General features: G+C 36.9%; 1 protein-coding gene across 8 annotated transcripts in view; it reads left to right on the top strand.

The window, feature by feature from the left end:
* Window positions 1-17165, top strand: part of PCGF3 (polycomb group ring finger 3) — a 52293-nt gene extending 35128 nt beyond the window's left edge. For all 8 annotated transcript variants that reach the window (XM_052701242.1, XM_052701234.1, XM_052701238.1 and 5 more), the window contains 7 exons: window positions 7551-7647; window positions 9570-9625; window positions 10737-10847; window positions 11308-11396; window positions 12567-12704; window positions 14301-14381; window positions 16196-17165. In XM_052701242.1, the coding sequence (XP_052557202.1) occupies window positions 7551-7647; window positions 9570-9625; window positions 10737-10847; window positions 11308-11396; window positions 12567-12704; window positions 14301-14381; window positions 16196-16243 (620 nt within the window). In that variant the 3' untranslated portion in view covers window positions 16244-17165. The remainder of the gene's footprint in view (window positions 1-7550; window positions 7648-9569; window positions 9626-10736; window positions 10848-11307; window positions 11397-12566; window positions 12705-14300; window positions 14382-16195) is intronic.
* The last annotated feature ends 1317 nt before the right edge of the window (window positions 17166-18482 follow it).

The raw sequence follows: 18482 nt of genomic DNA, 5'->3' as shown, positions 1-18482 counted from the left end.
TAATAGATCTATTGCCATCCTGTTTTGGAGGATGAGGATGACCTATTTGGACAAAGATTGGATCGTTTGTAGTGCATTTGTTGTGGCACTTTCTACTATTTCTAGAGTTGCAGAGATATTCACTATAGCCTTTTCCACTCTTAAGACCAGGATAAGGGCTCTCACGAAACTATGGTATCCTATATTATATCTTACCAATTGGTCATTTACCCTTTTAACCCTCCTTGGATTTTATACTGAGTCCAAGTAGTTCTCACTATGCCCGGTGGGAGTTTGAGCTCTCCCATCTCCGCACAGCCACCAGAAACCTTTACCCAGATGACGGCTGGGTTCATTATATTACTTCCATTATGATATTCATGCTCACTAATGAAAGTGTTATTACCTTCCTTAATAGCAGCCTCTGCTAATTATGGAAATGTAAGGTTTATCCAAATAAAAGGGAGAAGAGTGACAATCATAAATTTAACAATAACAAATAAATAAATATAACACAAAACATAGTACTATTGCAGGCAAAATACAAAATGTAACAGCACACAACATCTACTTGCCACAGACACCACGCCATGAACACCCAGATAAAGCAAATTAGTAACCGACTCATCTTTTCTTTATGAGTTTAACTTTTGACGGTGCACTTTCCTTGACAGACCAAGTAGTTCCTCAGCATCTTGGAATAACCTCCTGTAACAATACTTTAGTTACCCCACGTGCCTTATTAGTTCTAAGGGAATGCCTCTGGCCACTGTAAAAAGCTGTCAGTACCAACATACAGCAATACCCCCTTTTTCTTGGGAGTTCCGAGAAATCAAATTGCCATCGTTGCCCTCTCTTCTAAATCATTAATTAGATTCCTATTCTCTCTAGAGTATTTTACAGGTTCTGACTCAGCTTCAGAGATTTTAAGTTTACCATCTGGAATGAAATTCTTCAAGTGCCTGTTCTGCCGCCTGACCCACCATCTTAGTTCCAGTTTCCTGTACAGTGTTACCTTTCTGATGTCCTTTACAATGTATAATAGCCAAGCTCTTTGGTAGATTTACATCGTGCTGTTTTCCTTGGGTGTGCAATCCTTGCTCTTTCCAGATGTTACTACCAGTGTGTAGCATCCCAAATATGTAATTAGCACCTGTCCATATAATTAAGGCTCTTGTTATTTCAAGGCAGTTATTTCAGCCTTCTAAGGGAAAGTCCCCTCAGGTAATGGTTGTGCTTCGATGATCTTGTCAGTTGCAGCTACTGCATATCCTGCCATACAGTTTCCTTGTCTCACAAAACTGCTGTCTTCTGCATCTTCTAAGGGCTCGTCCTTCAGGTCCGACTGGCTGGAATATGCAGCTTCAGTTGTTTCAAAGCAGTCGTGAAATACTGGTTCTCCAGGAGTTCCGCTAAGGAAAGATACTGGGTTGACGATATTAGTTACAATTATTTCTACATCATCCTGCTGTACCAGGATGGCCTGGTATTTCAGGAACCTTTGGAGTGAGAGCCAGTGCTCTCTTTTTACCTACAATACAGCAGACACTGTATGAGTTATTATTCTTTGGTGTTATTCTTTGGCCTAGCATAACTTCACTGGCTTCTTGAATATTGAGTACCAGTGCAGCCACCGCCTTCAAACACCCCAGCCATTCCTTACTCACTTCATCAAGCTGTCTGGAGAAGTGTGCCACTGCCCTTTGATAGGGTCCATGGCTCTGGGCAAGAACTCCCAGGGCTATTCCTTGTTTTTTATGCAAGAACAGCCAGAAGGGATTAGTCATGTCTGGTAGCCCCAGAGCAGGGAGCCTTCATGAGTTCTTCTTTCAGCTGGGGAATGCCCTCCTTGCTTCCCATTTCATATAATATTTTGGCTTTACCAACAGTCCATAGCTGTGTATCCACAGTCAGCACCATCCTGTCATTCCTGGGAACGTACGGAGTTCCTTGGCAGGTTGTGACTCGGGTTTGGCAGATGGCTTCTTTCCTGACAGTCCTTAAGGTTCAAAGTCCAGCTGTAATCTCATATCCCAAATACATCACTTGCTATGGAGTTATTTGTGCTTTCTGTTGAGAAACTTGAGAATCATTTAAACCAAGAAATTCAGCAAACTTACAATCTATTGCACACAGTCCTTTTTTGTTTCTGTGACATCCACGTACTGCAATAAAGTTATGCCTTGGGATGGAGGAACCCAATCTCAGGTTCATGAATTGACCAGCTCTCAAAAGTCACTGAGTTGTTCTCACAACCCTGGGTAACACTGTCCAGGTTAACTGAGCCTTTTCTCCCTGTATTGGGGTGTTCCTATTCGAAGGCAAATAACCTTAGACTTCCTTTGGCCAAAGCAGGCAGAAAGGGCATCCCTCAAATCCAGAAGGTAAACTTCACCTACTCATTCCTAAACTTGGTTAATAAAGTGGATGGATTTGCCACCACTGAGTGTATGCATTCAATTGTTCTATTACTTGCCCTCAAATCCTGTACCCACATTCCTAAGCATATCTTATTCAAGATTTCTATAACTTCTGGGTCTACAGTCTTGTTTTTCCCAGTTTGTGTTAAAGCCAGACTAGAATTTTCAATCAGTTAATAGCGTTTGATCCTTAGCTCCAGTGTTATTTAATTTCTTGCCAGAATACCTTGGCATGTACAGGAATTCATGTATTCCTACTTGTTTTCTCAGCCTATATTTAGTTGATCCCAAAAAGTAAGCCTTTTCTTACTGGGCATTAGCTCCTACTACTGTTCCAAAATCATTTATGGGTGGTAAGAGGCACTCATATCCACCAAAAGATAAACCTATTTATCCTGCTCCCCTAGCTGCAATTTAACCAGTGAATCTGCTAGGATAAACTTCCCAGGTTCCTACCCTTTGGCTTTGCAACCAGAGACGATTCCCTCTTTCTCCACAGTTTTCACACTGCTTTCATTCCAGTGGAGTGGAGCCCTCCCTGGGCTCTTCCAGCCCCCCCGTCTCTCTGAGTGGATCTCTGGGTCCTACAGCCTTGCTCTAGTGCCACAACAGTAGCAGCTGCTGTTATTCCAAGTTTCCTTACTATCTCTGTTTCTCAATCTGTTTTTTTGTTTGTTTTTCCTTCATGTCGCTCACCTCCCTTCAGTCCTGACATCCGTATCACACCCTTCTCATCTTTGCCTTCCTCAGCCTGTGTCCTTCCCAAAATTTTCACTTTCCAAACTCTTGTCATTACATCAACCACTAACATCATATTTCAGTTTTATCTCCTCCTCTCCAGAGGCCTCCAGTGCAAACAGTGGGATTTAAGATTTCCTGGATCCCTGCAGATGAAGGCTGTTCTCACTTCCAGTGCCCTATCCTCCCTGTCTCCCCCTTTGCAAGTAATGCTGTTTACAGCAGCAGTCCCTGTCCTGGCTCACTCTCTCACACCAAGTTCTGCTCTCAGGGGAACAGTGCAGGGGGGTTGCTCTCGTGCCAGCGCAGATAAACTCACTTTTTCTTTTAACCCTTTTTCTTTTGTACGTTATTCCACTATCTGTACCCTCAGTTATACTTCCAGATACTCTCAATTCTACTTCTGTATACCAGTAACAATTACACTTATACCATCAAAACAGTTTTTTTGATTCCCAATCCACTTGGTATTTTACAACTACTAAGATAAGAACAACAGTTAACAAGACAATTAGTGAAACAGATAACACGACAAAGACAAACTTTCGCTTCGTCTGTCCCAGTCCTTTTCCCTTAGGGGAGGACAGAAGTGTGGGTCGGGACTCCACTCTTACCCTGTAGCTTTGCTGTGACTCACTCACATCACACTCACTCAGGACACACAAGACCGGTCTTAGCCAAGTTCAAAATTCCTCAGAGAGTATTTTGGTGGTACTAATACAATGGCTTGTTCAAATACGTGGTACCGAATATAGCAATAGATGGTGAACGAGCATGCAAACCCAAAACTCCTGCTACCACAGCAAGGAGAGCCCAGGCAACCTTTCAGAATACCCTCTATCCTGTCACCAACTAACTAACCTAAGGGGGAGCAATAGCTCTCTTCCTTGCGTACAACTTACAGGTCCCCCTTCCCAGTCACATACCTGGTCCGCCGATGGTCCTTTTCTGTTCCCGCAATGATTGGGTGAGAAAAGGGAGTCCTTCTGAGAAATCTCGGGGCACGCCAAAGGCATCCCCTCTCTCAGCTGGTCGTGCAGCCAGAGTGGGTTCCATCTGGGGTGTGAAATTGGCATGTGGAAATCAAACCCTATAACCTGTAAGGATATAGGGAAGGTATGTTTTATTGGCAGTTGCTCAAAAGCCCTGGTGCAAGGGGGATAATTCCTCCAAGTTGCACACTGTCAGGAAGAATGCTACAGTGCTACAGATATAGACCAAACTGATACATAATCAATAGTTCTCCCAGAATTCAGTTACATACTCATTACAGCCCTGAGAGTTCATTAGCATGCATACCCTCCCCTCTTGGGCATGCGTAGTGGGTCATGGCATGAAGATTTGTTGTTTTCCTCGCGAAGGCTTCTGACCTTTTTTGCTGTAAATTTCTGACCTTTTGGGGGGGCATCCCCCCAAAACAGTTTCTTCTTGCCTCATGAACATCTAATCATCTCTCTGCCAAATGTCCTCGGGCTGTTCTCAAACCCTTATCTGTATGGCCTTCATTCCCCTCACTATCTAAGACCCAGTGTCTGCCATCCCTTATTTTCTAACAAGCTCTACATTCTTGCTTCTATAAACTATTTCTAACTATTCCGCTTCACCCCCCTTATTCTCAGTCACTGTGAAGCCTTCTTGCCTTTTTACTTCCATTTATGGGGCCCTTCTCACCTTTCACTCAAAGATATCTTTATATTACAACATTTTAGCAAAAGTATTTTTTGAGCTGTATTCAGAACCAACACATTTATGTAAGCTGGGCCCTCTCTTTGCTTGTATCTGCTAAAAGCTTAGAACATCATTGGTTTTGTTTGTGTAGACCTGTTTTAGTCTATTTAGTAGTACTTGCCATGCAACTTCAGAAACCATTTTAAAATGCATCTGTCACAGTATTAGTAAGTTTAATAAGTTTATTGTTTCTGTCGCACTTCCTTGCCATTCTTTTTATTCTTATGTCCCTTCTGCTAATGCTTCATATTGTAATTTCCACAGTGTGCTTCCTGGAGTGCAAGGAGACAATTAGATCCTTAAGCTTGGCTTCTACTTAATTTTCTTCTTAACTACTGCTATTAACAGGATTACATATGAAAACAGTATTGTACAAAGTCATGTGGCTGACTTAGATCTACAGATTCCTTTTTTGTTCTTTCACAAGAACAAACAACCCTTTCTCTCTGTTGACATAATCTAAGGTGTTTCTCACATTCATTTATGAAGTAAGTCTTTACTAATCCATAATATTTTCTCCAAAAGCAAGGGAACACTACTTGCTTTTTATTTATCACCATTCTGTGGTTTTTGGAGCCCTTATCTTACCTGTTTTTATTTTCAGAATACTACCTCCAAGTGTGTCCAGTAGCACTGGATTTTTTATTTTTTTTTTGGACGGGAAGCACAGCTTTGTATAAAAAACAGCAAAACAAAAAACAAAACATTTTCTACAAGTTGGCGCTATTTATGTTGTGTATATTAATACTAATGATACACACTCCTGAGAAAGCATCCTTGCAGAATCTACCCTGAAAGTGCCTTGCCTGTTGAGATAATGAATTCTCCACTGAGTTGTAATTTTCTTTCTGCTTCTACTCATAACTATGCAGTTACCTCATTACTCTTCATATCCCTCTCCTCAGACATTCGTAGACTTTTCAGCAGTAAAGGGAATACTGGAAACCTGCGGTGAGAATCTTCTTAATGGAAAACACACTTTTTCACTTCCTTTTATGCTTCATTTCTCTTCTCCATCTCTAGATTGTCAGTGACAGGCAAGCCTCTAAATGAGTAGGTAAAACATTCAGTGGTAGAAATTCATTATTAAATCTTTACTAGTGTACCTCTGTCTCGTGGTCAGAGTTCTAGGTTGTCAGATATATGTAAGTCTTTATAAACCTTAATATTTTCAATTTGATATTCATTGAAGTTATGTGTAAACGATATTTTGAAATGAGAAACAGAAGGTAGTATTTTGTGAGTTCATGAGGATGATGAACAACAGCTGTTTGTTGAACTAGATATAGAATGGGAATTGTCAAGAAGAGAGAAGCTACACAAATAAATAATCAACTTCCCTATTCCTTTCCTAGTGCATGTTCTTGGATATGCTTAACTGTGAAAGCAAGAAAATATACTCAGTTTTTTTTTATTTAGTTGTTGTGGGTGGACTAATAAGCCTATCAGAATATAGGCTGACTTACTCCGAGTTCTGTTTAGTAGGAATTGATGTACGCTTCTTCCAGACTGGAAGATTGATTGAAATAGGAAAGTAGAACTGCTGCTGTGGCATTCCACGGCCACATATTGCTATGCAAGGTCTATGCTTTGTGTTCAAAGCTATGAGTCTTGACATGACCATAACTTCTACCAGCTGTGGTACTGTCACTATGAATGTGTAAATACAATATAAAGTACAAAGTCCTTATGCCTGCTTTGGTGCTGTGTAATTTTCTTGATATTACCAGCTGTTTATTGAAATGTACCATCATCCTGTCTGAGAGCTAGATGGCACTGTAGTTACAGAAATACTTTTACATTGTGTAATGAGTGCATTAATACCAAAATTAAATAAACTGGTGTTGCCTGAGAGAAAAGTAATTTCATTTTTTTTTTTCCTTAGCATATAAAGTTGGAGTTGTATTTAGAACTTCAAGTGAGTCAGAGAATCACATATTGGTGTATATTACCAATACTGTTTCTTAATAAATAGTTTATTTTGAACCAGGTGCAGATGAGCATGCATATGTATCTGGAAAACGTTTCAGTGGCATTCATCTCTATAATGTAGCACTGCTTTAGCAGCCTTCACCAACTCTTTCTATGAATACTTAAGATCTGTCCCCATTTAATTATTTTTCTGAGAGAAATTTAACTGTCACATACCCTGTGAAAGTTAGAAATGAAGTAACCACCGGATATTCAATCTTGGAGCTTCCTATTCTTGAAAAAGGAAAAAAAAAGAAAAAAATACTACTTAAAATAATTTCTGTGTCCTACTTTCATTTCCACACGTGCCTTATTTCTGTATGCAGCCATGGTTAATGCAAATTGGCTTAGTGCCTTAATGGCATACAGTGCCTGTAATATCATTTGTGTAAACTGGATGCTGCAAGCTGACCTGATAGAAATAGCTGTTCTAGTAAGTTCCAAAATTGGATTGTGTGTTGTGTGCTGTATTAGGCAGACTCTGTCTATGTAAAGGTGCTTTGATTCTAAGCGCAGCACTTCCCTGTATCTAGAGCCTATGTGAGAAATGTTGAAAACTGCATTCTGCGTGGTTAGACATGACTGTATGATGGAAAAAATTGCTGTTATGTATATTTCAGTAAGAAGCATTTTGCAATGATATAAAAACAGGCTTTTCTGTTTTTCACTATGCTTGTTTTATTTCTTTTTAATTATGAATGTCCCTTTTATCAGTCTGTAGAAGCTGCCTGGTAAAATATTTGGAAGAAAACAACACCTGTCCAACATGTAGAATTGTTATACATCAGAGCCACCCTTTGCAGTATATTGGGTAAGTAAGAAAACAGAAATGCAACTAGTTTCACTCTAGGTTGTTTTAAACTCTTTAATACAGGACAACTTTCTCCTGAAATGTCTTATGTGCTGATCAGCAGGCAATAAATTTAAATGTAAGTTTGAATTGAAATTTTATGAGGAGATGCAAGATCAGACTTTCCTATGAATTTTCAACTCCTTGACATCTGTTAGGATTTTCAAGGCTTAAGAACATGCAAACTATGCACTTTCCTGTTTAATTTTTGAGCAAGTTTTAATGGATCATAGAAGATACATAAATGAAACATGTATAAAAATAATATTTTTACTAAATCAGCAAAATTATTTTTAATGTCTGATACATGTATAGTATGATAGGATATGATATGTATGTGTCAGGTATTATCTGTGTATGCTTTGAATGCACAAGTAGATGCCAATAGGAAGGAAGGAATTTATGTGACTCAAGACAACATCTTCATCTACTGTAAAGCTACAGGAATACAATACCTTGGCTTAGAACTTTGTTTTCAGAGCCAAAAGGGGCCAGGAAGCAGAGCATCAAATTGAGAAAATATAGAAAGGAATTCACAAGTTGTTTATGGTCACAGAACACTTTAAAGGAAGTATTCTACCTGTAATGGTCATAAAGTACTGCCCCTTTGAGACTAAAATAGTCTGCCTAGCCTACTTTTGTCTTATTTATTTATTTATGGAATAAATAATCGTTAGTCAAAAGTTTCACTGTATGTGTTAGAACATGAATTCTTCACTTGTGTTCATCTCCCTTGTCTGAAGAACCTATAAACCAAATGTGTTTTCTCTTTTACAATTCTTAATGATGTTAAATGCTCACTTCTGACGTTGAGATGATGGTAGGTTCACTCATTTTTGTTGAAATATTTTTGGAGAAATTGCCAAAACATCCATGTGGTGCCAAGCCAGTATAAATGGGATTGCTATTGCTTGAAATTATATGAATTTTAGGATTAATGATATTTTGGTTCTCCATGTAGTCCTACTTCAAGAGATACATAATCATCCATTACACTCTTCGAATTGTTACCATTTCTGTAATTGTTCACTGATCTCCACTGCTGTGAAGTGCACGTCAGGTGATGAGAAACCCGAGACTACTCTTGTAAGCCCGTTGTCTTATTTAAGTCAGATCCAGGATTTCATATTGCAGGGTCTACTGAGGTACCTTGCAGCAGCTGAGACAGATACTTAGATTGTTTCTGATTTTATTTATGGATTAGAATTTAGGATAGTACTGTATTTCTTTCAGACTGTGACTTATTTTAGACTAATGTAGAAATTGCAGGCAAATAGTAAGTAAATTATGATTTAAAACAGAGATTTATATTTGTGAACTTGCTACTGAGGTTTAGAATTTCAACCAGTCCTGACATGTTGAGTTTCTAACGTTTCTTTCATTTGGGGCATATTATCTTTATGGGCTTCATAGATAAAAGCATGGCTTAAGAGCAAAATCAATTTTTCTTTATGTTGTTGTCTTCTTTCTTTCGTGTGTGTGTGTTATTTTCTTTCATTTTTGTTAAGACTGGTAGGGGTAATGCAGGAAGGTGAGGGATGAATCTGTAGATACAGAAAACATACTACCTGTGATTCTTTTCTACTAAAAATTTGTTTACCTTAAAGTTTAAAGGAATTTCGAGATTACTGGTGATGTGTGCCTGACTGCTGAAGGGAACAGCCTAATTCTCCCTCTTACTTTTATGGGCCTTCTATCTTAGTCTTTATCTCAGTTCCTTTCTAACTATTCTCATCTCTTATTTTATGTAAAGCTTGAAAATCGAAATTCTTTTTTAACAGACTTAGAGCTTTTAAATCATTTTAGCACTGAGACTTGTTTAGCACATATGTTTTGAAAGAAGATAGTTGAGTTACTGATTCTGTTTTTTTCCCCCTTGATAGTCATGACAGAACAATGCAAGATATTGTTTACAAACTTGTGCCAGGCCTCCAAGAAGGTAAGTTGTAGTATGATCCTTTTTTTAGACACAGTTTTGCACATACTTCTGTAACAGTTAAAAAACAAACAAGCAAAAAAAGCCCACAACGAAATAAAAAATCTCACAGTTTCAAGTGACGAAGTACAGAAGGGAGGGGAAATTGAGGAGAAATAAAATATACAGCATAAAATTTGTTCTTTCATTAGTTCTATTTCTTGTGATTGATTTGGTTTCATATCTGTACTAGCAGTAATTTTGTTGAGAAGAAGAAAAATGCAAGATGGGATATTTAATCAAAAAGTACTAAACCACAGCTATTACTAAACCACAAAATTAGTTCAGCTTTTACATATTGGCACAATGCAGCTGCTGTTTTTTTTTTTTATTTGTAAACTGTGGACATAGACCTATTATGCCAGATTTCCAGAATTCTCGGAGGTAGAATGTAATGCTGGACTGATTTTAGTTTCAGTGAAGTTTTCCTCTACTGAGCGAGTCCTTCCTCAACAGGTGGCTTTTAGTTTGTATTTATAATAATTCTCTTAATAATAATAATAGTAGTAGTAGTAGTAATAATAATAATAATAATAATAATCCTCTTTGAGAGTGGATCTGTTCAAATAAACAAGTACTTTATAGTAACTATCCTATGATATTTTTGTCACAACATTTTGTCACTTATTTACATCACAACTTTCATTTAAATAGAATATCTTAATTCACTTATGATGAACAATGGATTTCTCAGATATTGATAAGCAAGCTGAAATAGATTATATGAAAATTATTTCTAGTATATTGAAAATCAGAACAGTAAATAAAAATTCAAAAACAGTAGTTTGACTAAAATGTTGTGGGAAGGATTCAGAATAAGGCACAGTACTTAAAATCATCTCATTTTCATAAGAATGTTACCATAGTAGCTATTCAGATGACTAGTATTCTGACTCTGGCAAACAAGGTCAGCCATGACTTGATGCAGTAGCAAAGATAGAGGATTAAGTGGTGACAACATCACTACTTGTTGGCAGTCTTGTTCCACTTGAATCAGAATAAGTAGAACACGCAAATCAGAAACACTGTATTAGAACTTCATTGCAGTGGTTAATATTTACAATTTTTTAAACAGCGGAAATGAAAAAGCAAAGGGAATTTTATCACAAACTGGGCATGGAAGTTCCAGGAGACATCAAAGGGGAGACATGTTCTGCAAAGCAGCATCTGGATTCTCATCGAAATGGTAAATGTTTTTATTTATTTATTCTTTCTTGGGTAGAGTGCTGCTCATAACTGTCAAACAGGGCTGCCAGAGGTATGTGTCCAGTTGGTTTTTAAGAATTGCTTCATCATGCTGTACAACAGACTGCACGTAGGCTGGTTTTGCTTCTTATTTGTTCATGTAACCTTTATTTTTAGCTTCTGCTTCACTCTTGGTGAAGGCGATCTCCAGAATAGTACCCGCATGGGGACTCAGTGAAACTTCACAACTCCTGCACTGCTAGCAGCTGGACTGAACGCTATGCTGTATACTTGTTCTGCTCTTTTATGTGTGGGTCTGTTGGCAGCTTGTGTTGCAAAACAAAATAATTACTGTCTGGGAAGTCATTCTGTATTGCAGTCATGAACTCTGCTGTTTGAATCATGTTAACGTGAGAATCTCCTGACAAGTGATATCCCACATATCTGCTTTCTTACCTAAGGTGAAACTAAAACAGATGAAAATTCAAACAAAGAAACTTCAGAGGAAAAACAGGAAGAAGATAATGACTACCACCGAAGTGATGAACAGGTGGGCTCATAGGTCTTGTTTTATTTTTATCTGGGGTTTTAGATTTAGGGCCTTGTTAAATTACTAAGGAAAAAACTGTTTCAGGCTTTTTTTTTTTTTTTTTTTTTGTTCACTGCCAAAAACAAGATGCATTGTTGCACCGTGATTTCGTGTAAGTATGGTTTACTTATTGGGATATAGCAGGAACAGATAATATTTTAAACGCACTGGTATTTCTGTCATTTTACTGAGTTTCAAACTGTTTATTGGCTTTCAGATTAATACAGATTCAGCTTATTTGGGTCCCTTTATGAATGGGGAATTATTTATGTCTCAGTGTTATTCTGATACACTGAACTGAATGTGTGTTAATAATTATGAATAAAACCTTGTTCTTTTTTTCTGAACAGTGATAGTTCTATGCCATCAAAACAGTATGAAAGCTGGAAAGTCCACCATCAAGTTGTAAATACAGTGCACATTTGAAATTGAAATCTCTTGCTAGGATATACCAGCTATGCCTTTTATATTTTTCTGATATGTCTCCAGTGCAAATTTACCTTGGATTAATTTTCAATTATAAAACAAGAGAACTTCCAAAGGGATTGTACTTAACACTAGATCCTTTTTGCACGTAAAGTGAATCATCACAGAGCTTAAACTAAATAACAAATTGGTGGATGAGAAAAGTGAGAATTGAAGCATAGAAATGGAATAAACTTTATTTTGATGCCTATCCTTAGAATTTTATAAGTATATTACATCATTTTTGTCCATTCTTTTAAAATTTGCTATTTTCTTTTAAATTTACATTAAAATTCTCTAGAATTAGCAATTGCATTAAAAGCAAGGAGTTACAGAAGAAACAATTGTTAAGAATTGAAAACGATTTTCTTATTATATTTCAGACTCTTTTTAGGTGTAGGGTCCTCATGAGTTTTTGGTAGCCTGTGAATTTGCACTGACACATACTTTTTCCATCATTAAGAGAAGAATTTTTAGTCAAGCGTGCTTATCACTAAATGACAAGTTCTTAGGAAATGTTTTCTTTAATTGGACTACATGCATTTCACTTTAAGGAATATTAGTATTTTTCACTTCATTGTATTAATGTGAACTGCTTATGGAATACATAATGAGGACTGCAGTCACTTCTTGCACCCAGCTCTGACTGCTTGCTTTTTCCTGAAGGTAAGCATCTGCTTGGAATGCAACAGCAGCAAACTGCGTGGATTAAAACGAAAATGGATTCGCTGTTCAGCACAAGCAACAGTCCTGCATCTAAAGAAGTTCATTGCCAAAAAACTAAACCTTTCTTCTTTTAATGAGGTAATATTTTAATCTTCAAATATAATTCTGTGCATAAAAAGTTCTATGGAGAAGTGTGGGATCATTCTTTTTCAAAGCAACATCTTATTTTACTTCCTGAAAGTAGCAGCAAACACAGTGTCTTAAATTGTATTCTGTATAGTCATTTTTGTAAGCTAAGGAGGTGAATTTAAACAAGTTATTTTTCTACAAATATAATATTTTTTTCACTTTCAGTTTAGGATTTATGGTCTTATTTCCTGTAGATTTTCCTTCTTCCATTACTCTTTATCCTAAATACTACAGTTAAAATGTAGCTTGGGTTTATAAAGGATTTGCCTATTAGTTTGCAGTACATCTTTTCATGTCCATCCTTGGGCCAAATGGCTTTGTTATGATCTTCTACATGCACTTGAAACAGACTTTTTAAGGAGCTTTATTTCATACATTATATTCAGGTGCATATATGGCTGTTTCATAAACATGGCCCTTGCAGAGGTTTCACATTCACTGCAGGGAACAGTCAGTAACAAATAATTAAGCACTACTGATGTTGACAGTGCTGTCAATGAAGTTGCTACCCAACGTGTTATATCCTTCCTTTCCAAGGGAGTACTTGGAATCATATAAAGAACTTACGGTGAACTGTACCAAAAGAAATACAATTTTTTCACACTTCTCGCATTTCAGATTCCAAATTAACACTTACGACAAACATGTAATGCAGCTTCTGTTGACTACTTCTTTGGGTCTTGCTCACAGACTCATTTCATCTCAATCATTTGCTTTCTAGTCTGTAGTGTCAAAATCTTTCTATTCAAACTACTCAGCAGCTGGTTTGTATCCTTATTGTTCTTGTATTCCAGCTTCTCTGATTTCACACCACTCTATTTTAGTGCCGAAACTTACCTAGGCTTCCTGAAACAAAACTGGAACATCTTCTTTCTTGTCCTCATCTGGTTAGTAAGCTGTTGAATTGCGGCTGGAGCCCAACAAGAGCATCACTGTTTGAAAAGGGAGTCTTTTTTCCCCTTTAAATCAGAGATTTTTTTAAAGACAGAGCTTTGATTTTGTGTGTAAGGCCCCCTGCCCCATGCCAGTAGTCTCTGATGTAACAGCCTACTATCATTCCTAAGGAAGAAACAAACTGTAACAGGTACTGTTTATTCTTCTGCCACCTCTCCTACTTTCTTATAGGATATATAAGTTGTGGTGCAGTTAGTGTATTAGTGCCAGGAAATTGATTTGTGTTAGCAAGTGTTAAGTTTTAGGCATTTGCTCACTGCAAGTTATTCAAGGTCTGAGTTATCACTAGATTTTTAGATTGCCCAATAAAATGATGTAAAGCTTTTGGGAAGAGGGCATTAGCACTGCTTGCGAAGGTAAATCAAAGTTAAGTCCAGTTCATGCAGAGTATTAGAGGAAGGTACAGCACTTCTATGTTGAGAAAAGACATTGTTTTCTTTTTTTAAACTACCTTTGTCTGCAGAGCAACTGCAGGATGAATAGTTCCATAGTCTTTGGAGAAAATAAATCATGCCTAAAATTTGTAGTATTGTTTGAAACATATTTCACAGATTGTGTCTCAACACATTGACGTCTTCTTTGTATTGTTAGCTGGACATATTATGCAATGAAGAGATTCTTGGCAAGGACCACACGCTCAAGTTTGTAGTTGTTACAAGATGGAGATTTAAGGTATGACATCGTGATTTCAAATAAATCATAAAATGTCTAAATTAAGGTTGTCTAGATAAAGAATGTTTTTAAAATATGTGGCTCTCACAGTTACAAAGCAATAACTGCAAACTCATGGCTATCTAATGCAGCATTTTCAAACAGTAAATATTAAATTTGATTAAATATAACGAACAAGGGAAGATGGTATGTTGCATCAGCTGTCAAACTGTGATCAACTCTGGCAAATTAATTGGAAGCTACAAGAAAGTATTAATTTTAGCTGTGATAGGTGAAACTGATTGTACTCCGTGTAGGTGGGGAAAGGAACTGTGATGCAGGAAAGGCAGAAATTTTCAAAACAGTTCTTTCCTGTAGCTGAACAGGACAACTTTATTCCTCAGGGAGAAAGAGAAATTGCATTGCTTGCTTGCCTTAGTTAAGGAGAATTCCAACAGTGTTTAGCAGGCATAAACATGGCATGTTAAATGTGTTTGAGTACATCTTTAACTTACTGATTGTGTTTCTCTGAACAACCCCTTTGCAACTAAATAATAAAGTGGAACATCTAATATGTTAGTTATCACATTAATAATAGCATCTCAAGTGAAACAGATGTAAGAATGAATTGCAAAGTTGGGCACTTATGAGTTGTCACACTTACAGATTCACTGTATGTATATTTGATGCTCTTTGAAATAAGAGGTGGAATAGTGGACAACAAACACAACACAAGCTTACAGTGTATACTGAGATAGAACCACTTAGTGGCTGTGGATGGCTGTCTGAAAGATGTGCAGGTGGGAGTAGGAGAGTGTCTCCTTCTCTGTGTGTAGTAAAGCAGTTTCTTTTCTACATATAGCTGCATAGCAGATACAGATAGAAGGCAGAGGTCAGCCTTTGATTTGCAGAGAGGTCACTATTAGAATCCTACTAGAATTTGTTCCTGAATGATCAAGAGGTTTGAAAATGCAGTAATATCTCAGTAATAATAAAATAAAATAAAAATAATCTGTGGTTATTTGGGATAGCAAAGTCAGATTAATCACAAAGTATTTAAGAAAGCCTTTACAGTTCTGTGTGATTAGAGATTGATGGGTGATGCCTCAAGTTCAGTGTAGGTTACTGGGGATAACACTGTGCTGAACTTTAAACAATGACAAATTGTAAGCTAACTGAATTTGCGAGGATTTAAATCCTAATGTAAGAAAAAAATGCTGGGAATTTTTATGAAAAATAAATAATTGAACAGGAGCATCAAATTGATGTACTATTCATAGTTATCATGGAGATTTCTGTACTTTTGAATCAAATGGAAAAGGCAACTGTGTATTGACATCTTAAATGAAAGAGGTGGAGAGTGTAAGATGAAACTCATAGAGGCTCTGGAACAAATGGAAGTGATTCTTTGCAGGGTGAGCTACTCCCTGATGCGACATGCTATAGATGTTAGAAGTTTACAAGTTTACCTATGTAGAAAAAGAAACAGTGGATATATTCATAGAAGAGGAATTGAACTATTAAATATATGAAGTACTGTGTACTCTTATACTGAATTCTAGGCATTTACATTTCTCACTTAGTAGTTTTCCTGAGTTAAACAGTCTTGATAGAACTGGTCATAAGGTGAACTATTCCTGACAAAAGGGAACGGATTCTCCATTTGATTTGATTTTCACAGATTAAATTCCTTCTTGTCTTGATACAATTTTGACTGATCAGACAGCCATTCTAATAGTTTGTTTAAGCCTTGGTTTATGAAACAAAAGTTTTATCTACTGGAAAGATGAATTCTGGCTTTATTTCTTAACCTAGCCTATATTTCTATCTTGCAGAAAGCACCTCTACTGCTACATTACAGACCCAAAATGGACTTGCTGTAAGAGAACTTTATTGTCCTTCTGGACAGAGCTTTTTGCAGAGACTATCATCTGGCACCTTCTTAGTGCATCACTAATCACATGATATGAATCAGACGAATAATTTTGGAAGACTGTAGTGCTTTCATAGCTGACTGTCCTTCTGAATATTTCTCCTGGGGATGTGTTATCTGGATTTCTGGACAGAAAATATTTATACTTATTTTATATGAAAGAAATCAAAACTCAACAAGACACTACCAGCACTAGGTTTACAGATATTGAAAACACTTCACAGTTCCATGTAGCTCAGCCTGACTCTTACAGTTACACAGAAATAAGTTAGAATGTTGTGGGGTGATTTTAAAAATGTTGCTTTTGACACCAAGTTGCATTTAGTTACTTTTCACATTCTGAATATTTAAAAATATATTTTTGCAAAGTGTTCTTGTCTTATATAGTATGCCTGATTGCATTGGCTTTAATCAAGTTCTGTAGGTCATTGAACATAACTAATGATATAGTGACTGGTGATATTTATTATGCTGCATTGAAAACTTTTGAAAATCTGGGAAAACAATGGGTTTATTTGTTGGTTTTATCCAGTTGTTGCTCTCTCTCAGTTTCTGTTTTAGTAAAGTTTTAATGCCCTTTTTGCATGGTGATTTGGTAAGATTAATTGTAATCTCTGCAGCTGATTTTAATGTGCCCTGATATTTTGCTGTGGCATATATTGCACCACATAATGATAAATACTCAAAAGTGCTAGATTTATGAACTTTAAATATATATATATATATATATATTATATATATAATATATATATATATATATAAACATTTCTTATGTAGCTATGGCTTGCAGAAATCAGTTTTTACTGTAAAGAGAATTTATTCTCTCTGGCTAATGAAACACTGGCTCTTGGACAACATTGGGTGATACTGCACAATTTAGAGAAGTAGAAGCAGCTTTATATTTTAGTAACAGCTTCGTATTTTCTTTACCTATTTTTTCTGAAACTGTTCTGTTTTCTTTAGTACAATTACTTACTGTTTTAGGGGGTCAGACAAAATTATTTTCACACCTCTGGCCTTAATTGATAACAGTACTTGCATCAGCCCTAGCAAATGCAAGGTAACATAAATGCCATGTATGTGTGTACATATATATATACACACATATGACTGTTTGTGTTATGGAATGCACCCTCAATAGCACTTAGCAGTGTTCACTGCATTGTAAGGCTTTTTGAAATTGTCACCTTTTTAAAAACAGAGTTGAAAGTGATTTCTGCAAGCTGTATATTGTATAGCACATATAGGACAAGAGCATTTGGCTGCCAGCGTGTTGAGTTATCTAGAACTCCAAGCATACTATTAACATCTGGAAACAGTTAACCTTCTAACTTTTGGAAGGGTTTTCCAATCAGCTGAAAATGCTAGCTGCTATACATATTATTTTTTATAAACTGCCTTTGGATAAGAAAGTAAGCTTGCTTGTAACTGCCCTGCTTTGTCTGTCTGTGCTTATTCCTCTCTTCAGCAAGAAAGTATAATTTATTACTGATAACAGGAAGCTGATTGTGAAAGAGATTTATCTCAGCATTTGAAGTCATCTTCTCAAGCTTTCAAAGCACCACATTCCTTAGCATACCTCCTGCACTTTTATTCTTTGGAGTTTTCAGCCCTCCTTTCTTAGCTGTGCTGCTGCAGAAGGGATGTTTCATTTTCTGTTTATCTTTCCAAAGATAAAATATTTTCTCGTTTTTATTTATAGTCACAGATGTGAATGGGAAGTAAATCAGAAGATACACAGGCAGAGAAAGAAAGGGAGCCTACTGAAATATGGGGATGTAATAGAGGTGCAAATGCTAAAAAAGGCTGCAAATGTGAGGGCAAGATGATAGGTAGACTGAATGCTTGCATTAGGCAGAACTCCATATCCAGGCCTTTGGTGTGAGCATGCATGCTCCTACAAGCAATGAACTTGGCTCCAATTTTGTTCTGCCGTTTCCAGCTCAAATCTATTTCAGCTTTTACCTTTGGTTAACATGAATTAGCAGATGAGATCATGAACCTATCTTTTTACAGTCTTTAATGTAAAAAACTGAAAGCAGGTGTTACAAATGCATACGCAGATTGACATACTGGGCCCTTCTGGAGCTGTTCATGCTGTTGACGTTCCCTTGTAAATAAGGGACTGGCTGTAGCTAGCGAGAAACTGAGAGTACAAACAGGGCTATAGATGGGCCACTCTCTGCGCC

Source organism: Tympanuchus pallidicinctus, unplaced genomic scaffold (genome assembly GCF_026119805.1).
Source record: "Tympanuchus pallidicinctus isolate F22 unplaced genomic scaffold, pur_lepc_1.0 scaffold4, whole genome shotgun sequence".
NCBI lineage: Eukaryota > Metazoa > Chordata > Aves > Galliformes > Phasianidae > Tympanuchus > Tympanuchus pallidicinctus.
The sequence above is the reverse complement of the archived record's forward strand: the minus strand, read 5'-3'. Positions and strand labels throughout refer to the sequence as shown.